General features: G+C 50.2%; 1 protein-coding gene across 1 annotated transcript in view; it reads right to left on the bottom strand.

The window, feature by feature from the left end:
* atp9a (ATPase phospholipid transporting 9A) overlaps positions 1 to 17,417 on the bottom strand; it is a 286,828-nt gene that overhangs the window by 154,350 nt on the left and 115,061 nt on the right. The window contains exon 14 of the mRNA XM_072514714.1: positions 13,844 to 14,056. Coding sequence (XP_072370815.1) covers positions 13,844 to 14,056 — 213 coding nt within the window. The remainder of the gene's footprint in view (positions 1 to 13,843; positions 14,057 to 17,417) is intronic.

The raw sequence follows: 17,417 nt of genomic DNA, 5'->3' as shown, positions 1-17,417 counted from the left end.
GTGCAACCCCAAATATAGCCAACCCCCAGCTTGGTTCGACCCGGACCCCCACTACTTTTGAAAGCACCTTTGTCACCCCCATCCAAAACCCCCGTAGTGCCGGGCATGCCCAAAACATATGGTATGATTCGCTGGGCTTCTCGAGCACCTCGCACACCTATCCTCCACCCCAAAAAATTTACTGAGCCGCGCTCCAGTCATATGCGCCCTGTGTAATACCTTAAACTGGATCAGGCTTAGCCTGGCACACGAGGACGACGAGTTTACCCTACTTAGGGCATCCGCCCACAGCCCCTCCTCGATCTCCTCCCCCAGCTCTTCTTCCCATTTCCCTTTTAGTTCATCTACCATAGTCTCCCCTTCGTCCCTCATTTCCCTATATATATCTGACACCTTACCATCCCCCACCCATGTCTTTGAGATCACTCTGTCCTGCACCTCTTGTGTCGGGAGCTGCGGAAATTCCCTCACCTGTTGCCTCGCAAAAGCCCTCAGTTGCATATATCTGAATGCATTCCCTTGGGGCAACCCATATTTCTCGGTCAGCGCTCCCAGACTCGCGAACTTCCCATCCACAAATAGATCTTTCAGTTGCGTTATTCCTGCGCTTTGCCACATTCCATATCCCCCATCCATTCCCCCCGGGGCAAACCTATGGTTGTTTCTTATCGGGGACCCCCCCAAGGCTCCAGTCTTTCCCCTATGCTGTCTCCACTGTCCCCAAATCTTCAGTGTAGCTACCACCACCGGGCTTGTGGTGTAGTTCCTCGGTGAGAACGGCAATGGGGCTGTCACCATAGCCTGCAGGCTAGTCCCCCTACAGGACGCCCTCTCTAATCTCTTCCACGCCGCTCCCTCCTCCTCTCTCATCCACTTACTCACCATTGAAATATTAGCGGCCCAATAGTACTCACTTAGGCTCGGTAGTGCCAGCCGCCCCCTATCCCTACTACGCTGTAAGAATCCCTTCCTCACTCTCGGAGTCTTCCCGGCCCAAACAAAACCCGTGATGCTCTTTTCAATCCTTTTAAAAAAAGCCTTCGTGATCACCACCGGGAGGCACTGAAACACAAAGAGGAATCTCGGGAGGACCACCATCTTAACCGCCAGCACCCTCCCTGCCATTGACAGGGCTACCATATCCCATCTCTTGAAATCTTCCTCCATCTGTTCCACCAACCGCGTTAAATTTAACCTGTGCAATGTGCCCCAATTCTTAGCTATCTGGATCCCCAGGTAACGAAAGTCTCTTGTTACCTTCCTCAACGGTAGGTCCTCTATTTCTCTACTCTGCTCCCCTGGATGCACCACAAACAGCTCACTCTCCCCCATGTTCAATTTATACCCTGAAAAATCCCCAAACTCCCCAAGTATCCGCATTATTTCTGGCATCCCCTCCGCCGGATCCGCCACATATAGTAGCAAATCGTCCGCATACAAAGGTACCCGGTGTTCTTCTCCTCCCCTAAGTACTCCCCTCCACTTCTTGGAACCCCTCAGCGCTATCGCCAGGGGCTCAATCGCCAGTGCAAACAGTAATGGGGACAGAGGGCATCCCTGCCTTGTCCCTCTATGGAGCCGAAAATATGCCGATCCCCGTCCATTCGTGACCACACTCGCCACTGGGGCCCTATACAATAGCTGCACCCATCTAACATACCCCTCTCCAAAACCAAATCTCCTCAACACCTCCCACAAATAATCCCATTCCACTCTATCAAATGCTTTCTCGGCATCCATCGCCACTACTATCTCCGTTTCACCCTCTGGTGGGGCCATCATCATTACCCCTAACAGCCTCCGTATATTCGTGTTCAGCTGTCTCCCCTTCACAAACCCAGTTTGGTCCTCGTGAACCACCCCCGGGACACATTCCTCTATTCTCATTGCCATTACCTTGGCCAGGACCTTGGCATCCACATTTAGGAGGGAAATTGGTCTGTAGGACCCGCATTGTAGCGGGTCCTTTTCCTTCTTTAAGAGAAGCGATATCGTTGCTTCAGACATAGTCGGGGGCAGTTGTCCCCTTTCCTTTGCCTCATTAAAGGTCCTCGTCTGTACTGGGGCGAGCAAGTCCAAATATTTTCTATAGAATTCGACTGGGAATCCGTCCGGTCCCGGGGCCTTTCCCGTCTGCATGCTCCTAATTCCTTTCACCACTTCTTCTACCTTGATCTGTGCTCCCAGTCCCACCCTTTCCTGCTCTTTCACCTTGGGAATTTCCAGCCGATCCAGAAAGTCCATCATTCTCTCCCTCCCATCCGGGGGTTGAGCTTCATATAATTTTTTATAAAATGTCCTGAACACTTCATTCACTCTCTCCGCTCCCCGCTCCATCTCTCCTTCCTCGTCCCTCACTCCCCCTATTTCCCTCGCTGCTCCCCTTTTCCTCAATTGGTGTGCCAGCAATCTGCTCGCCTTCTCCCCATATTCATACTGTACACCCTGCGCCTTCCTCCATTGTGCCTCTGCAGTGCCTGTAGTCAGCAAGTCAAATTCCACATGCAGCCTTTGCCTTTCCCTGTACAATCCCTCCTCCGGTGCTTCCGCATATTGTCTGTCCACCCTCAAAAGTTCTTGCAGCAACCGCTCCCGTTCCTTACTCTCCTGCTTCCCTTTATGTGCCCTTATTGATATCAGCTCCCCCCTAACCACCGCCTTCAACGCCTCCCAGACCACTCCCACCTGGACCTCCCCATTGTCATTGAGTTCCAAGTACTTTTCAATACATCCCCTCACCCTTAGACACACCCCCTCATCCGCCATTAGTCCCATGTCCATTCTCCAGGGTGGGCGCCCTCCTGTTTCCTCCCCAATCTCCAAGTCCACCCAGTGTGGGGCGTGATCCGAAATGGCTATAGCCGTATACTCCGTTCCCCTCACCTTCGGGATCAATGCCCTACCCAGCACAAAAAAGTCTATGCGCGAATAGACTTTATGGACATAGGAGAAAAACGAGAACTCCTTACTCCTAGGTCTACTGAATCTCCACGGGTCCACACCTCCCATCTGCTCCATAAAATCTTTAAGCACCTTGGCTGCTGCCGGCCTCCTTCCAGTCCTGGACTTCGACCTATCCAGCCCTGGTTCCAACACCGTGTTAAAGTCTCCCCCCATTATCAGCTTTCCCGTCTCTAGGTCCGGAATGCGTCCTAGCATCCGCCTCATAAAATTGGCATCATCCCAGTTCGGGGCATACACGTTTACCAAAACCACCGTCTCTCCCTGTAGTTTGCCACTCACCATCACGTATCTGCCCCCGTTATCCGCCACTATAGTCTTTGCCTCGAACATTACCCGCTTCCCCACTAATATAGCCACCCCCCTGTTTTTCGCATCTAGCCCCGAATGGAACACCTGCCCCACCCATCCTTTGCGCAGCCTAACCTGGTCTATCAGTTTCAGGTGCGTTTCCTGTAACATAACCACATCTGCTTTAAGTTTCTTAAGGTGTGCGAGTACCCGTGCCCTCTTTATCGGCCCGTTGAGCCCTCTCACGTTCCACGTGATCAGCCGAGTTGGGGGGCTTCCCACCCCCCCCCCCCCTTGCCGATTAGCCATCATCTTTTTCCAGCTTCTCACCCAGTTCCCACGCAGCTGTATCTCCCCCAGGCGGTGCCCCCCCGCCCATCCTCTCCCGTACCCGCTCCCCCCTTTCCCCAGCAGCAGCAACCCAGTAATTCCCCCCTCCCACCCCCCCCCCCCCCGCTAGACCCCCCGCTAGCGTAATTACTCCCCCCATGTTGCTCCCAGAAGTCAGCAAGCTCTGGCTGACCTCGGCTTCCCCCCGTGACCACGGCTCGCACCGTGCGACGCCCCCTCCTTCCTGCTTCTCTATTCCCGCCATAATTATCATAGCGCGGGAGCCAAGCCCGCGCTTCTCCCTTGGCCCCGCCCCCCATGGCCAACGCCCCATCTCCTCTCCCTCCCCACCTCCCCCCATCACCACCTGTGGGAGAGAGAAAAGTTACCACACCGCAGGATTAGAACATAAAACCCCTCTTCGCCCCCCACATTCGCCCCACCCCTTTATCCAAACGTTCTTTTTAATAATCCACTCATTCCAGTTTTTCTTCTACAATAAAAGTCCACGCTTCATCCGCCGTCTCAAAGTAGTGGTGCCTCCCTTGATATGTGACCCACAGTCTTGCCGGTTGCAGCATTCCAAATTTTATCTTCCTTTTATGAAGCACCGCCTTGGCCCGATTAAAGCTCGCCCTCCTTCTCGCCACCTCCGTACTCCAGTCTTGATAAACGCGGATCACCGCGTTCTCCCATTTACTGCTCCGAGTTTTCTTCGCCCATCTAAGGACCATTTCTCTATCCTTAAAACGGAGGAATCTCACCACTATGGCTCTGGGAGTTTCTCCTGCTCTCGGTCCTCGCGCCATAACTCGGTATGCTCCCTCCACCTCCAACGGACCCGCCGGGGCCTCCGCTCCCATTAACGAGTGCAGCATCGTGCTCACATATGCCCCGACGTCCGCCCCCTCCACACCTTCCGGAAGACCAAGAATCCTCAGGTTGTTCCTCCTTGCGTTGTTTTCCAGTGCCTCCAACCTCTCCACACATCGTTTCTGATGTGCCTCCTGTATCTCCGTCTTCACCACCAGGCCCTGTATATCGTCCTCATTCTCGGCTGCCTTCGCCTTCACGACCCGAAGCTCCTGCTCCTGGGTCTTTTGTTCCTCCTTTAGCCCTTCGATCGCCTGTAGTATCGGGGCCAACAGCTCTTTCTTCATTTCCTTTTTTATCTCTTCCACGCAGCATTTCAAGAACTCTTGTTGTTCAGGGCCCCATGTGAAACTGCCACCTTCCGACGCCATCTTGGTTTTTGCTTGCCTTCCTTGCCGCTGTTCCAAAGGATCCGCTGCAATCCGGCCACCTTCCTCTCCTTTTTCCATCCGTGTCCAGGGGGAATTCCCTTCTGGTTTACCGCACGGTGTTGTTAGCCGTTAAAATTGCCGTTGGGGCTCCTATCAAGAGCCCAAAAGTCCGTTCCACCGGGAGCTGCCGAAACGTGCGACTCAGCTGGTCATCGCCGCACCCGGAAGTCCACTCCATAAACCTTTTTAAAAGGGTCAACACAACATCAGGGTGCCTTCGCAAACTGGTCATTGACAGAATGTAGAAGCGACTTGTGTCTTCAATTTAGCCCATCACTACGAGGCACTTCCCCATGGGAAAGAGGAAAAGAAAATTGGAAGGCGTTACTCAAGCCTGCCCCCGCCCCCCCCCCCCCCCCCCCCCCCCCACCACAAAAAAACTTTTTTTTCCAAATTTTTTACAATTAAGGGGCAATTTAAAGTGGCCAATCCACCTACCCTGCACATCTTTGGGTTGTGGGGGTGAGACCCATGCAGACACGGGGTGAATGTGCAAACTACACACTGACAGCGTCCCGAGACCGGGATCAAACCCGGGTCCTTGGCGCCGTGAGGCAGCAGTGATAACTGCTGCCCACCCCCCAAAAAAACATCAGAATGTCACTATAAAAGTCATGTGGATGGTTGCCAACCACACACATCATGTTCATGAGAAAGCAATCAGAAAATAGGGGAGGAAAAAGTATAAATACCTTGAAACAGTGCTGTGAAAAAACCGCTGCTGAATTGAAAGACTATTTTTAAATGTGCCTTGGACATCCACATTCACCTAATCGCTTGAATAAAGCCACAAGTGGGCTCAATGACTGTCAAACAAATCACATCCTCATACAATAATCTTGGATGTCTTTGATATCAGTTTTTCTTCTCCAGAAAATGGCCATCTTCCACAATTAAATTATCATAAAAGATCAAGCCCAGTCTCTCACCTTTGACCCAGTGGTGCCGAAGATTTGAAAAGGCACTGAACACTCAATGAACTTTTACAATGTTTCTGACCTTTGCACTGCTCAGACCACTAACACAACTCCTTCCTGCCTTGTCATCCATCACTGAAATCAGAGCATTGAAGCTCTCTTGCTAAATGCAAGTTGGCGTCAAGCAGGAATGACACTATTATGATTCCACTGTAATTTAGCCTGAACGCTGGGGAGATATCATATTCCTGACCTCTGTCACTTCTCGATGGTTTAACATGAGAAAAAAAGCAGCTTTGGTATTCATCATTACTTGGCTGGCTTAGAATGTGAACAACGAGTCATTCTGGCATTTCTGAATTAACAAACTCTTTCCCTGAATCGATATATAAACAGCTTTGCAGAGAAAGCTCCTCTCATTAAGAAATCCAGTTTTTTCTTATTAGTGCTCATCCAATATTTGTGTCTGACACTCTATTGATATTGCATTAAGTACCAGAGATGCTGGCGTCAAAATTGACCTTTGAAGCCTCAAAAAATCCCTCGAAAAACAGGGGTCAATTTATCCAGTGACTATAAAAGTGAACCGCCGGCATGTGTATGGGTGGTCGTTATGTTTGCCATTCGCCACGTGGGGTCTGCTCTGAGTGACATGTCTTAAACTCCCGTACATCTTTGAAACACAGCCCGTATCATTTGCCTGATCCCCTATGTCCAGCTATATGGGACGGATAAGTAAAGCATCCATTTGTGGGGTGAAAAATTGAGGCTGACTTAGTGAGAAAATAGCACGTCATGGCTGAAATGGGACATTGAATCATATATGGGTCATTTGGGGCCAACAAAAAAAAGGGTCGCCTCATACGTCAGGTCAACTTGTACGTCAGGATCTATGGTTTCGAATTTCATTTGCAAATTAATTTACATTCAAAGGAATTTTCACCTCTCTCTTGTGGAATGATCTCGTCAACAATTTCACTCTGGAGGTCTTTCGAGTTGACTTCATTTACAAAGAATAAAAGAACGAATAAAAATAGCGAATTGGCACAGCTGCCCATTTGGCTAAATAGCCTGGTATTAAAGTAATCACTTTGCACAGTTGCACAATCAGTGCTTAGCACAACCAAGTGCATTCTGAATCCTGATGGGACTGGACAGGCAAGGTGCGGGAAGGGAAGAATGTTCCCGATGTTGGGGACGTCCAGAACTAGGGGTCACAACCTAAGAATAATGGGTAAGCCATTCAGGACTCAGATGAGGAAGAACTTCTTCTCTCAGAGAGTTGTGACTTGTGGAATTCTCTATGACAGAAAACTGTAGGGGCAGTTTGTTGGATATATTCAAGAGGAAGCTGGAAGTGGCCCCTGCGGTAAAGGGATCAAGGGGTGTGGATAGACAGCGAGGGCGGGATACTTAATTTGCATGAACAGCCATGATCATATTGAACAGTGTGCAGGCTTGAAGGGCCGAATGGCCTACTCCTGTACATATTTTCTATGTTTCTATGTCTATGTTTCTATGAATCAGAGGCCCCAATTATATGTTGAGGGCTTGTTCCCCACATCCCAGCATGAACTTTAGGGTGAGCCTGCCTCTACGCAGCCAGCTCGCACCACTTTCATTTTTCAGATGACACACCTTTATTTAGCATGAGGCGGGGCTTCCTTCCATCTAAAGGAGCAAGTCCCACCTCAAGAAGGTACTGGCCAGAGTCAGCAGCTCTACATACTGGCAACTCCAGCAGGAGCAATGACCATTTTTTTTTTTTTAGAAAATATTTTATTGAAGCATTTGTAATTTTCACAGTTTAACACATTAACATCTCTTAAACAACCGCGCGGGCCGACGCACATAAAGAAAAAAACAAAACAACCTGCAGAACACCACCGACTCCCCCCCGCTCTATTCCCTAGCTGCCTGTAAACTATATTCTCTGTCCCATTGTAACATTGCCATGCCTCCTGTTTTCCGCCCCCACACTTTCCCCCCCCCCCCCCCCCCTTACTGCTGATGTTCAATTTTCCTTGAAGTAGTCTATGAACGGCTGCCATCTCAGGGCGAACCCTTGAATTGTTCCTCTCAAAGCGAATTTAATTTTCTCCAGATTGAGAAACCCTGCCATATCACTGACTCACTCTCCTGACTTCGGGGGCTCCGAGTCCCTCCATCCCAGCAAACCGTCTCCGGGCCACCACGGAGGAGAAGGCCAGAACATCAGCCTCCCTCCCCCCTTGGCTCCCTGATCTTCCGATACCCCAAATATTGCTAATTCGGGACTCGGAGTTACCCTTCCTTCCAGGACCTCTGACATAGCGTCCGCAAATCCCTGCCAGAATCCCCTCAATTTCGGACCCGCCCAAAACATACGTACATGGTTTGGCGGGCTACCCCCACACTGTCCACACCTGTCCTCCATCTCCTCAAAGAACCTGCTCATCCGGGCTACCGTCATGTGGGCCCTGTGGACCACCTTGAACTGGATCAAGCTAAGTCTGGCACACAACGAGGATGAATTGACTCTCTTCAGGGCTTTTTCCTACAGCTCGGATTCTATCTCCCCACCCAGCTCCTCTTCCCACTTCCACTTCACCTCCCTGATAGGGGACCCTTCCCACTCCATCAACTCCTTGTATATCTCCGAGACACTCCCCTCTCCAACCTCTGTTTTTGCCATCTTTATCTAGTAACGCCTCAAGGGAGGCGAGGGAAACCAGGAACCTGCCTCCGGACAAAATCCCGTACCCGGAGGTACCGAAACCCGATCCCGACAGCAACTCAAACTTCTACTCTAATGCCTCCAAGATCAGGAAACCTTCCTGAATGAATAGGTCCCCAAACCTCTCAATCCCTGCCCGCCGCCGTCCCTTACAGTCCCCATCCAGCCTACCCGGGGCAAACCGGTGATTGTTACAAATTGATGACCACACTGACGCCCCCTCTAATCCCATGTGCTGCCTCCATTGCCCCCACACCCTAAGGGCTGCCACCACCACAGGGCTTGTAAGAGTATCAAGCCAGCGAAAACAGCAGGGGCGCTGTCAGTAAGGCCTCCAAACCTGTACCCTTACAGGAATAAAGCTTGGGAGGGCCACGCCCCCCTCTCCGCGACCCCGTTCCAGGAATGCCTTCTTTACTCTCGGAGATTTACCCGCCCACACAAAGCCCAATATCGCCACGTTCATTTTCCTGAAAAAAGCCTTTGGGATAAAAATCGGAAGACATTGAAAAAAGAAGAGCAGTCTCAGACGGACCGTCATCTTTACCGTCTGGAATCCATCTCCCGCCAGCGTCAGCGGGAGCATGTCCCATCTGTGAAAATCCCTTTTCATCTGATCCACCGCTTTGCCCAGATTTAACCCTGAGGCTGTCCCCAATCCTCAGCCACTTGAATCCCCAGATATCTAAAACCCCTCTGAACCACTCTGAACAGCATCTCCCTCAGTCTCCTTTCCTGCCTCTGTGCCTGGATCACGAACATCTCACTCTTTCTCATATTTAACTTGTAACCTGAAAATCGCCCAAATTCTCCTAGTATCTACATGAATTCGGCCACCCCCCCCACTGGATCAAAATCACATCAGGCTAAAGGATATATATATTTTCTGTAGAATGGCAGAGATATATTAGCTTGGTTGACTTCAGCTCCAGCACCTTGCTTTCTTCCTGCAGCTCTCTGGAAACACACAGACACAAACCAACTGCTTTTGCAAACCTGGCTTTCTCCCTTCAAGCAGATCACAGCAAACCAGAACTTCTCAAGCTGCTGTCTCAAACTGGCTTTCTACTTTTAAACTGCTCTCAGCAAAACCAGCCAGGCACTTTTCAAACTGCAAAACCAAACTGCAAAATGGCTGACCTGAGCTCAGCCCCACCCACTCTCTGACATCACTGTTTCTTAAAGGTACATTGCTTAAACATCCATGCCTTAAAGGTACCTTCACATGACACTCTTTTAACCCTCGGAGCACCAAATTTGCATTGCACGTTTCAAAAGAGAACATATATGTTCAATTTTGATACTGCAGCATCAATAAAGCAGACACCGAGTGCATTAAAGTAACACAAATGAAAATCTAGAGTCATCAGTAGTTATTTCTCCGAATGGTGAATGTATCTAATTGTTATGGGCCGGGGTTTAGAGAACCCCAAAGTGTATCATGGAGTTCACCTGACCCACAACTTTTAATAGATTGTGATATGGGAAGCACACGGCCCACTCTATAGGTGTGGTACAGCAGAAATGGAAAAGTATTTTTTAAAGCAAAACAATGTTTATTCAATGAACTCAAGTTAACCTTTTTAAAACATACAGTGAACATCATAGCAACCATTAATTCAAATACAACCCCCAAAGACTACAACACAAAGTAATCCTAAATTTAAGCTTTCCTTTTTAACATCCATACGACTTAAAAACAAAACCTTTATCAGAAGCACATCAGGTTAAAGTCACTACTGAAAACATTTATAATTCTGAATTCATCAAATGATCAAGAGATAGTCTTTTGATGGCAGAGAGAACAGCAGTACATCTGCTTGGTCTGGCTTCAGCTCCAACACTGAAAACAAAACTAAAACACACCCTGCAGCAAACAGCCTGAAACAAAAGTAAAAAGCTGACAGACAGCCCAGCCCCACCCACTCTCTGACATCACTGTAGTAGTAAACACCCATTTCTTAAAGGTACTCTCACTACAGATATTTATATACACATCCATTTACAAACACCCATTTCTTAAACGTACTCTCACATGACAATCTTTTCATCAAAATCACCTTCCTACTCTGTGTATTCTTTAACCCATCTGGCCACATATAAATAACATTTGATTCTGGGCAGCATGGTGGCCCAGTGGTTAGCACTGCTGCTTCACATCACCGAAGACCCAGGTTTGATCCTGGCCCAGGGTCACTGTCTGTATGGAGTTTGCACATTTCCCGTGTCTGTGTGGGTTACACCCCACACAACCCAAAGATTTGCAGGGTAAGTGGATTGGCCACGCTAAATTGCCCCTTAATAAAAAAAATTAAAATTATAAAAAACATTTGATTAGAAACCAGATAACAATGTCAATAAGGATGCCATTTTCGTCAGGACATCATTGGCACAAGGGGTGGGATTCTCCGACTCCCCGCCGGGTGGGAGAATCGGCGGGGCGGTGCGCGAATCGCGCCACGCTGCCCCGATCCCCACACGCGATTCTCCCCCCCCCCCCGAAACCAGCGCCGCGCGAATCGCGCCGGGCCGCTCGGAGAAACGCCGCACACGGCGAGCGGCGACTCTCCCGCCTGGATGGGCCGAGCGGCCGGCGAATAAAATGACAGTCCTGCCGGCGCCATTCTAAGCTGCTCTCCGGCCGGCGAGACGTGGGGCTTCAAGTGCCGGGAGCGGTCTGTGGGGGGGAGGGGGGTTCCAACCCCGGGAAGGCCCTCTGGAGTGGCCTGGTGCGCGATCGGGACCCACCGATCGGCGGGCTGGCCTCTCTGTCGGCGGGCCTCCTTTCTTCCACCGGCGAGCCTAGATCCATGTGCCATTTTTGTGCGGGTCGGCCTGAGGGTGGACGGCCACCCCGCATGCGCGAGTTGGCGCCGGCACAGCTGCGCATGCACGGGACTCAAGGCACCGCGTAAACTACGCGACGCCTTGGGGTCCCATGCATGCGCAGTTGGGCCGGCGCCAACTCGCGCATGCGCGGTGGCCGTCGCTGACACCGCACCGAGACCCTGCCCCTGTAAATCGTGTGATGCCCCTGCTAGCCCCACGGAGGGGGGAGAATAGGGGTCTGGGAATGGGCACCGACGCCAGAGTAAAACACTCCGGTTTTTACTCAGGCGTCAGCGCTTAGACTCCCGTTGGGAGAATACCGCCCAATGTGTCTGCACGGTTTCCTCTGGGTGCTCCGGTTTCCTCCCACAAGTCCCGAAAGACGTGCTGTTAGGTAATTTGGACATTCTAAATTCTCCCTCCATGTAACCGAACAGGCGGCGGAATGTGGCGACTAGGGTCTTTTCAGTTACCTCATTGCAGTGTTAATGTAAGCCTACTTGTATAAAGAAAGATTATTATTATTAGGAGATTAACAGGCAGAGATGTTACTTACACTGAATCAGAATCTACCTCCAGCTTTGGAGAAAAGAGTTGTTATTTAAAATATGCGTAGGTGCAGATCTCATTCTAATATTTAAAGCTAAACACAAATTATTGGTTCATATAAAATACTTCTGTAGTTACAGCAACCTACCAGAGTTCAAAGTAATCATCTTACAAAGCAATCCTAATGGCTGCCTGGTAAGTCAATGCATGGGTATGAATCATGAGTTCATCACACAATCTGGATTATTTGCCCGAACCAGGACCAGCCCAGCTTCAGCACTAGCATATGCTCATCAGGGTCGGGATTCTCCCCTACCCGGCGGAGCGGGAGGTCCCGGCGGGATGGAGTGGCGTGAATCACTCCGGCGTCGGGCCGCCCCAAAGGTGCGGATTTTCTTTAGGGGCCAAGGCCTCACCTTGAGGGGATAGGCCCGCGCCGGAGTGGTTGGGGCGCCGCCGGCCGGCGGGAATGGCCTTTGGCGCCACGCCAGCCGGCACCGAAAGGACTTCGCCGGCCGGCGGAAGTCCGCGCATGCGCGGGAGGGTCAGCGGCTGCTGACGTCAGCCCCGCGCATGCGCAGGGGTGGTTTTTTTTATCATAGAATTTACAGAGCAGAAGGAGGCCATTCAGCCCATCGAGTCTGCACCGGCTCCTGGAAAGAGCACCCCACCCAAGGCCAACACCGCCACCCCATCCCCATAACCCAGTAACCCCACGGGCAATTTTGGACACTAAGGGCAATTTATCATGGCCAATCCACCTAACCCGCACATCTTTGGACTGTGGGAGGAAACTGGAGCTCCCGGAGGAAACCCACGCACACACGGGGAGGATGTGCAGACTCCGCACAGACAGTGACCCAAGCCAGAATCGAACCTGGGGCCCTGGAGCTGTGAAGCAATTGTGCTATCCACAAGGCTACCGTGCTGCCCCCTGTGTCTCTTACGTGTCGGCCATGATGAAGGCGGTGGCCGAGGCGGAGGGAAAAGAGTGCCCCCATGGCTCAGGCCCGCCCGTGGATTGGTGGGCCCCGATCGTGGGCCAGGCCCCCGTGGGGGCACCCCCGGGGCCAGATCGGCCCCCCTAGGACCTCGGAGCCCGCCCGTGCTGCCTAGTCCCGCCGGTAAGAGAGGTGGTTTGATTCTCGCCGGCGGGACAGGCATGACAGCAGCGGCACTTCGGCCCATCGCGGGCCGTAGAATCGCCGGGAGGGGGCCCGTCGACAGGCGCGGCGCAATTCCAGCCCCCGCCGAATTTTCAGTGCCGGAGAATTTGGCGGCCGGTGGGGGCGGGATTCACGCCGCCCCCCCCGGCGATTCGCCTTCCTGGCGGGGGGTCGGAGAATCCCGCCCCAGATATCTATTCTTGACAAGGAAATATTTTTGAAATTTCACCACCCGGTATTGGATCATGGGGTCCCGATTGATGTGCAGTTCCTGTTACACTGTCCCAAGCGACGCCAGAATCTCAACTTCCGACAGTGTCAATGCAAATTTGTTCCATTTATCACGTCCATTCTTGTCATGTGTCAAAGTGAAACCTGCAGCCGAGCACAAATTTGGAGGAGGAGAAGCAACATCAACTTGAGCTGCTCTTACACACCGTGAAGCCGTCAGACCTTACACAATGGGTCTCCTTATTAAAGCTTATGGGGTGTCATTCTGTACATCCCAGCAACAGTAAAACACAACAAATTGTTGTTATTCTAGTCGGTAGAATTGTGGCCTTCCACTTTATACCACTTTGTGACAAAAATTCATGAAAAGTATGAGTCCCAGAACTAACAAGCTCAGCATCTGAAGGTATGGAGGGTATAATCAAACAAATTTAAAAAAAATAATAATGAAAGGTTAAATCCAATCACTGCAAGTGGAATTGGATCTCATGTCGAAGGACATTTGCTGGAGAAAGAAGTTACGCTAGAGGGTAGATGAGAAGGACTAACCTCATCTGGACTGGCTGCTTGGTAAATCCGACATGCGTCCTCATAGTTTTGCTCAGCTTCAGCTTGGTCAGTTGAGTCAGGCCCATGAGACTCGTAGACGGGTGTGACGTTGTGGCACAGTGCAATTGCCTTCACCGCTTCGTGAACCCGAACATTGACGGTTTTACGTATTTTCGGAGTTGTTGAGGGGGGCTTGTCCTGTGAAGCCGGTGGCTGGGAAACAAGAGAATCCAACATTAATTTAGTATACGCATTGTAAACGCCATCATTTATATATGCCATCATTGAGAGGGTGCAGAGAACAATGCAAATAATGTAGAAGCTGTTTGGAATTTGAAGCTAACAACAGCATTGGTTATCTCCATACCAAGTTAGGCTGGTCTGAATGATACAATCTGTCCCCAATTACAGTAACCATTTTTATACTGAGCAAAAGTAAATGTGTGTCCAGGGACTTTAAAATTCGGCATTGTTGTAGTTTGATTTGTGGGCGAGTCGCATCTGTTTGCTGGCTTTCTGAACTTGCATAACTGAAACTTGCGTTCCTTATCTTAATAGCCGAATCCTAACCCCACAAAATGACTCTGGTCTCCTGGAACTACAGAAAGAGCAAATATAAAAAATGGTTTATGTATATCCTGACAAGCACAGGATTAATTTCATGGGGAGTTGGGAAGGTAGCTGCAGCTTAATAATGAAATACAATTAAAAACACACACTTTGAGGAAGTTGTGTGGTGCACTTGTAAACATGGCTTGTGTGTCTTTGGTTCATTTTTCAAATTACTTTGGTTTTTTTGTCGGCAATATAAAATCTGTTATGTAGACTTCCAATGTTGGCTGGGTCTTACACATCTTTATAATTCCAATTTGTGAGCCATTTTCAAAATTCCCAAATTCCCACTGTTGCAACCATAGTCACATTTTATGGTAAATATTCCTCTTTAGAGTAATACTGTATTACATTCCAGTTGTAGAAATAAGTATATCAATGGAAATGGATCGAGTCATCAAGTTGCTGTACTGAGCTACAAATCATGGGCGCAATTTAACCGGAAAAAAATCTATGTCCGGTTTTGGGCCACCACCGAGAATCATCAGTTATTCAGGGGATTTTGGCCTCGGGGAGATTCTCTCCTCCAAGGCCGCACCTAAGAGTAATTTCTTGCTGGTGAGCTCAGCAGGAAAGGCTCCTTGCAGATTGGGACATTTGCTGCCATAATATGCTTTCAAACATTTGCCAGGCATTGGAATGTCCATCTAATAATCAGCTGTGAGCATGTCGTGAATAACTTACAAACGTAGAAAATAGGTGCAGGAGGCCATTCGGCCCTTCGAACCTGCTCCACCATTCATTCTGATCATGGCTGATCATCCAAGACAATAGCCTGATCAAATGATATTGGGGGAAAGCAGGAACAGGTTACTGAGTTGGATGGTCAGACATGATCATAATGAATGGCGGAGTAGGCTCAAAGGGCCGAATGGCCTCCTCACGCTCCTATGTTTCTATGTTATTCACAACATGTTCGCAAGTGATTATTAGATAGACTATCCCTACATTCCCAATGCTTTGCCAAACGTTTTAAACAATTGTTTTCACCATTATAAAATGCAAGAAAAAGGCCATCAGGATAGACACATAGTAACATGTAACTGGGAGACTCTCGAGTTACCTGGGTCTTACTATAGCTCAGCAACCTTGCACAATGGGTAGTGAACCCAAAAGATCTAAGATTTAAACCTCATTCCGCACTACGTCATATGTTCTCAGCAAAGGTGCCAATAGCACTTCTGCATTTGGCTTCGCACCCTTGGATTAGAAAGGTGGAAATCAGCCAGGTTTCCTGCTTTTGGCCAGCATCCAGCAAACACAGATCGAAGTGTACATTTGTGGGTATTAGGTGAAAGCACATTTTGGCTGGCTGTGATGACACCGCAACCAAATAAACAGCTAACACTCACCACCGGGGTTCATCACTTCAATAGGGTACCACAGAACGACAAGTTTCCCTGAACTCATTTCCAATATGAACTCAATGGGTGGAATTCTCCGACCCTCCAATGCCGGCTGTCGAATTCTCCAGCATCGTTTTTTTTGCAGGGGCAGGGATTGCGCCGCGCCGGTCAGGGGCAGTTAGCAGTGCCCCCCCCCACCCCCCCCCCCCCCCGGCGATTCTCCGGTCCCCGATGGGCTGAGCGGCCGCCCGTTTTCGGCCAGTCCCGCCGGCGTGAATTACACAAGATTTGTACCGGCGGGCCCTGGCTCTGAGGGGGCCTGCAGAGTCCTCGGGGGGGGGAATCCGGTCCGGGTGGGGGCCCCCATGGTGGCCTGGCCCGCGATCGGGGCCCACCGATCTGCGGGCGGGCCTGTGCCGTGGGAGCACTCTTTCCCTCCGCGCCGTCCTGTTCGAAACGCAGTTCGAAAGCTTCGCCATGGCCGGTGGGGAGTAGAAACCCCCTGCGCATGCGCAGGTATCACGCCAGCGGTTCTGGGAACACACCGGCGCTCCTGCGCATGCACCAACCTGCGCCGGCCGGCGGAGGCCCTTCGTTGCCGGTTGGTGAGGCACCAATCACTCCAGCACCGACCTAGCCCCCGAAGGTGCGGTGGATTCCGCACGGCCCACCCGCCGGATACCGGAGAATCCTGCCCAATGCCTCTAGCGGCAGTGAAAGGGGCAAAATTAGTGGTTGTGGGAGGGAAAGTAAAATTGTTAACAAAGGAAGGAAAGAAAGCTGAGGAATCTAACATAGGAGGGTACAGTTCATGGGCTCTATTATTTAGCCTGACGAACCACTGTTTAAATGTCACTTCACACATTAACACTCCATTGGGTAACTTGACTCTGGAACACAAACTGTTTAGAGTTAGATTGTATTTTCCACTTGGAATGGGACATTTAGCATCAGTGACTTGACAATCAGATTAAATTACCAGAGTTTCTCTTTACTTGTCCAAAGACTTCAAACAGATGCTATGATTAATTGATATTACAAAGACACAGATCCTTTCAGATGCAGCTTAAAATGTTGTAGAGGGCGGCACGGTGGCACAGTGGTTAGTCACTGCTGCCTCACAGCGTCAGGGACTTGGGTTTTATTCCAGCCTTGGGTGATTGCCTGTGTGGAGTTTTCATGTTCTCCCTGTATCTGTGTGGGTTTCTTCCGGTTGCTCCGGTTTCCTCTCACAGTCCAAAGATGTGCAGGCTGGGTGGATTGGCTTTGCTATATTACCCCTTAATGCCAAAGATTAGGTGGGGTTACGGGGATGCGGCAGGAGAGTGGGACTGGATAGGGTGCTCTTTCAGAGGGTTGGTGCAGTCTTGATTGGCCAAGTGGCCTCCTTCTGCACTGTAAGTATTCTATAGTTGGATTGACCATCATAAAAATTGCCCCTTAGAGTCCACATATGTGCAGGTTAGGTGGGGTTACAGGAATGGGGTGGGAGTTGGACTAAGGTAGGGTGCTCTTTCAGAGGGTCGGTGCAGACTCGATGGGCCAAATGACCTCTTTCTACACTTTAGGAATTCTATGGATTCTATTCTAAGGAAATGCAATCAATTAAAAATTGC

Source organism: Scyliorhinus torazame, chromosome 8 (genome assembly GCF_047496885.1).
Source record: "Scyliorhinus torazame isolate Kashiwa2021f chromosome 8, sScyTor2.1, whole genome shotgun sequence".
Taxonomy (NCBI): Eukaryota; Metazoa; Chordata; class Chondrichthyes; order Carcharhiniformes; family Scyliorhinidae; genus Scyliorhinus; species Scyliorhinus torazame.
This window is presented reverse-complemented; position numbering and strand designations above follow the sequence as displayed.